Source organism: Vigna radiata, chromosome 1 (genome assembly GCF_000741045.1).
Source record: "Vigna radiata var. radiata cultivar VC1973A chromosome 1, Vradiata_ver6, whole genome shotgun sequence".
NCBI lineage: Eukaryota > Viridiplantae > Streptophyta > Magnoliopsida > Fabales > Fabaceae > Vigna > Vigna radiata.
This window is the reverse complement of record NC_028351.1, coordinates 14,382,530-14,386,955: the sequence shown is the minus strand read 5'-3', so window position 1 is coordinate 14,386,955 and position 4,426 is coordinate 14,382,530. Positions and strand designations below refer to the sequence as shown.

The window sequence follows — 4,426 nt, the reverse complement described above, 5'->3', positions numbered from 1 at the left end:
AAGATTAATAGAATGGCTCAATAGTTTGGCTTATTTCATTACCAATCTCAAAGTGAGAATATATGATGGAGACACTTATATTTAAAGACTAAAGGTGTTTCCAAAATGTAGAAGCAAAACCCTAAAAACACTACCTTGACCTAACTTGAAGACAAAGACACAAATTCTCTCTAATAGGAGGAGGACATGTGACCATACTTCAAGTAAAGGACTAAAAAAATATGCTTGCTCTGACAAAGTTGACTTAAGTAATGACTATTGTGAAAAGAAGAAAGAGAAAGCACAAGTATCAAGACTATAAACTACAAAATTTATAAACTAGTGAAGATTTCCTCTATTTCCATATATTATATACAAAATCTTATGAAAATAATATTAAATTGATTAATGTTATCATCTTTTAATAAATTATAAATTTTTATTTTTAATTTATTTCAAATGTTGGTATGTATCATGGATAAAAATCTTGTATTTTCGTTAAAGTCGTTTGAATAAGTGATATATTTATTCTTAATATACTTTAAAAAATGATATTAAATTGGAGTGTTAATATGAAAGGAGTGTGAGTAATTGCTTGAAATTTAGGACAGAAAGGACAATTTCCAGATTTACATTACCTGGTTCTCTCTTTTATAAATCATCAATCCTAGGCCTGACCACTATTTCCAATATAATTGAAATTTAAAATTTTTAAATTTATATTTGATTATTTAATTTATTGGATTAATGTAATACGAATTGTTCGAGGATTGAGTTTTTCAAATTGCTAATTTATTTAAATCAATTATTTTAAATTAATTTTATTCTGAATAAATGTAAATGAATCTTCAATTAAATTAAGAAATGTATGATTTTAATAATTATGGATTATAATTTTATATATTTTACAATTAAATTTTAATGAAAAATATCATAAAAAAATAAAATTTTAAATTTTAAATATATTTAATAAATATTATCAGATGTTCATAAAATTATAATATAGTGTCTGAAATTAATTATAATTATCTATTTTATTTATTTAATATTATCCACTTATCCGATTTAATCCAAATTAAATTTATTTTCGACTTCTTTGAATTAAATGCGGACTTTTTGTTAAGGCTAATCCTATCTTTATTATTGTTTAATGGGTGAACATGAAATTTAAAAGGCTATCACAAATGTCCACATCTCAAGAAAATAATGTTACAAGTGTCTTTCTAATTGTTAAACTTTTATGAAATGAAAAGTGTATATATTATTATAATTAGAAACATAATAATCAAATATGTATAATTAAAATATTTTATAAAACTATTTTTATGAACTTGAATTAAATTTAGAGTGTATTTTTTAAGATGATATCATAATTTATTAGAATAAAATGTATTGGATTTATTGTGATATTTGCAACGAAATCCTTTCACATATATTTTTCAGAGATATGATAAATAGGAATAGGACGTTATGTTCAAAAACTTATTATTATACTTTTAAAATGGTTAAATAATCACAAAAATAAACATTTTTTTAATGAGGAATAAATTTATAGAAAATAGTCAAGACTCAGAGTAATCGCTCATTAAATCATGCAAGTTTTCATAGTTGGCTTGGAGATACATAAAATTTTACAAAATAATTAAATAACCTATAATGAAGAACTATATATTACAGCAATTATTTCTATTTCTTAAATTTGAAACTTTTAAATATGAGATTTATTAAAAGGATTACTATATGTTAAAAACTTTTTCTAATAATAAACTACAAGTCACTATTTTATTGATATCGATTAATTATAAATATTAATTTGTAGATTTGAAACGGATAAATTATAAACAGTTATAAAATAAAATTATTAAAAAAGTTGTTAAGAAAAATTTTTCTTATTAAAATCATGAAGAAGTGATCATTTGAGACTTTGATAATTTCTCATAAATACACCTAAGTTATAAACTGAGGGAAGCTTTACAACATTTGAAGTTAACCAATGATCATCCATTAAAGAAGAATCCACACTAGCTATCCTTTTCAGATGCCTTGAGAAATCAACTTCAACTTTAATTTCTATCAATAATAGCTGATTTTATCACTGATTTCAAAGTGGCTAAAGTTGCAACCAAAAAGGGGTGATGGAAAATCAATCCATTTCATACACAGTATCAGGTTGGCTAACTTTGAAGAGAAGGAGATGGTTCTTGAAGAACCAGGGGCCACTGATCACAATCACAGTCATGTCACCATCAAGTTGATCACTAGAACAAATAGCAAACACCAAGCAAAGAGGGGACACACATATCATCAAAAAAACAACAGCCTTTCATCCCATTAATGTGTATATTACATTTGTAGTTGTTGCTATATATATATTTTATATTCATATTCATTTCTAGACATAAACATTTTTGTTGTTACTAGTCAATCTTGAAGGCAATATAACCAAAAGAAGAAAATAATTTACAATATTACTGTACCATCAACTTCTTTTAACCTTTGTTTTGCAGAGAACCATGAGTAAAGCAATAGAGAGACATGGTTAAATCAACGATTTTACACCTTTGGTAACCGAAGAACAAAAGAGAGAAATAATACACTAAAAAGGGACAGCCATGAAAGCAACATTTACCTGACATTTTGTGACACTATACATGTGGCTGAATATCATTGTTTGGCCATCCCATTCACATACACACATTTTCTTTTTATCATCACTTTGTCTTCTTGAAGCAAACCAAACCATTTCATTTACCTTTGAAAACTCTACACGAAATTTTCCTAATCACATGGTAAATCTGGGAAGTACAATAGAAAAAAAGGTAGACCCCACTCATTTGCAAATTAGTAAAATTGTAAATTAGAATAGAAGTTGTGTTTTGTTTGTGAACTATTTCTTCTTGCTCTTATCTCTATTATTGGAGAAGATTGAGCCAAAACCAAAAAGGTTTGCAGAAGGAACATTGAGAACAGGACTAACTCTAATACCATTAGTGTAGGATCCATGGCTCCTCTTCAATGGAGGCTTTTGATGGTTATTGTGTGAAGCCAAGGATTGAGACTGAGACCTTGAGATAGAGGAAGAACGTTTCTGGGAATTTTGCTTAACATGATGACCCTCCTTTGAGAGTGGTATCCTCTTAACACTTGGTGAAGAAGACCCTGTTGAATTGCTTCTAGACAGAAGTGGCAAAGGACATAAGCTTCTGCCATATCCACTTCCACAGCTGCTGCTTCTCTTAAATCTCCAGAATGACTTGGAACTATGCTTCTCATCAGCTTCCTCATTCAAGTCCTTGCTATCTTTGTGACTCTCTTTCTTTGAACTTTTTCTGGTGGTGGCAGGGGCATTTTCACAAATAGCTTTCGAGGGTGGTAATGGGGGTTGAGACGGTGGTGCTAGCTGTTGACTTTTTTGCTTCATAACAACATTGCTGAGGCCCTTCTTCTTGATTTGAGTGGGAAGGATAACCCCATGTGAGAAAAGCTCATCTGCTGAAGAGGACTCAAGCTCTAAGCTTTCCTGAACACAGAAATTGAAGTCAATGCTTGAGCTCAACCCAGATGAGTTTGATCTCAAAGGGTGCTTCTCAACTGGAATAACATCTGACTGGGAGAAGTCATGCGAGAATGAAATCCTTGGACTCATGGACGATACCCCACAATTCTCTGAGCAAAGCTCAACAACCATTTCATTCAATTCAAACTTTTTGATAAAAAAGCACTCACACCAAGATTCTAAATGGAATGGTTTGTTTTTGATTAAAAAGGGGACAGAAGCGCACCAAGGTTCAAAAAGTTGGTAGCAAAATTGAAGCAGAATAATCAACACCAACCGAAGACTGCAATAGGAGAAGAAGTCATAGTTTTCAAAAGAGAAAAAGAAAGTAAGAAAGAAGGTTTGAATTGTGTTAAACTATGCGTGTAAAGAAATGAAAGTGTGCAAGGTTTTTGATTTTGATGGTGCAATCCAAAGTGGTGAAGAGAAAATGAATGTGATGGGAAGGTGGAAGAAAGTGTGTCATGGAGATAGAATGTGGTATCTGAGGTTCTTTGATTGAGAATTTGGAATGAAGAAAGATTCAAAAGGTTGGTTTTTTTGGTTGGAGAAGATGGTAGACAGATGAAGAATTGAAGACCATAGACTGATTCAACAGCCAGGGAGATGGTTAAGAACCTTCAGAATAAAAAATAAAAAAAGAAATTATATTTGTATTACTTTTTATATAAGAAAATGTTGAAAGACTGATACTTGATAAAAATGATACATGTGACTCTTTAATAATGTTTTTGTTCTTAAATATGTTATTATTTTGTATTTGATATCCAACCTTTTATATTTTATCATTCACACCAAACATATTTATTATTCTTATTATTATAATAATAATAATACTAATAAGAGATTTCAAAATGAAAATTTAAAAATATCTCAGTAATTATTTAAAAG

At 29.1% G+C, this 4,426-nt stretch overlaps 1 protein-coding gene across 1 annotated transcript; it reads right to left on the bottom strand.

The window, feature by feature from the left end:
* Positions 1-2,418: 2,418 nt before the first annotated feature.
* Positions 2,419-4,208, bottom strand: LOC106765526. The gene has a single exon (XM_014650192.2). It carries the CDS (start codon positions 3,665-3,667, stop codon positions 2,867-2,869), a length of 801 nt encoding a protein of 266 aa, XP_014505678.1. The 5' UTR covers positions 3,668-4,208; the 3' UTR covers positions 2,419-2,866.
* Positions 4,209-4,426: the final 218 nt, after the last annotated feature.

What these genes read in the sequence shown, in the direction of transcription:
- LOC106765526 (XM_014650192.2), bottom strand. Translation starts at nt 3,667, where the DNA reads ATGGTTGTTGAGCTTTGCTCAGAGAATTGTGGGGTATCGTCCATGAGT.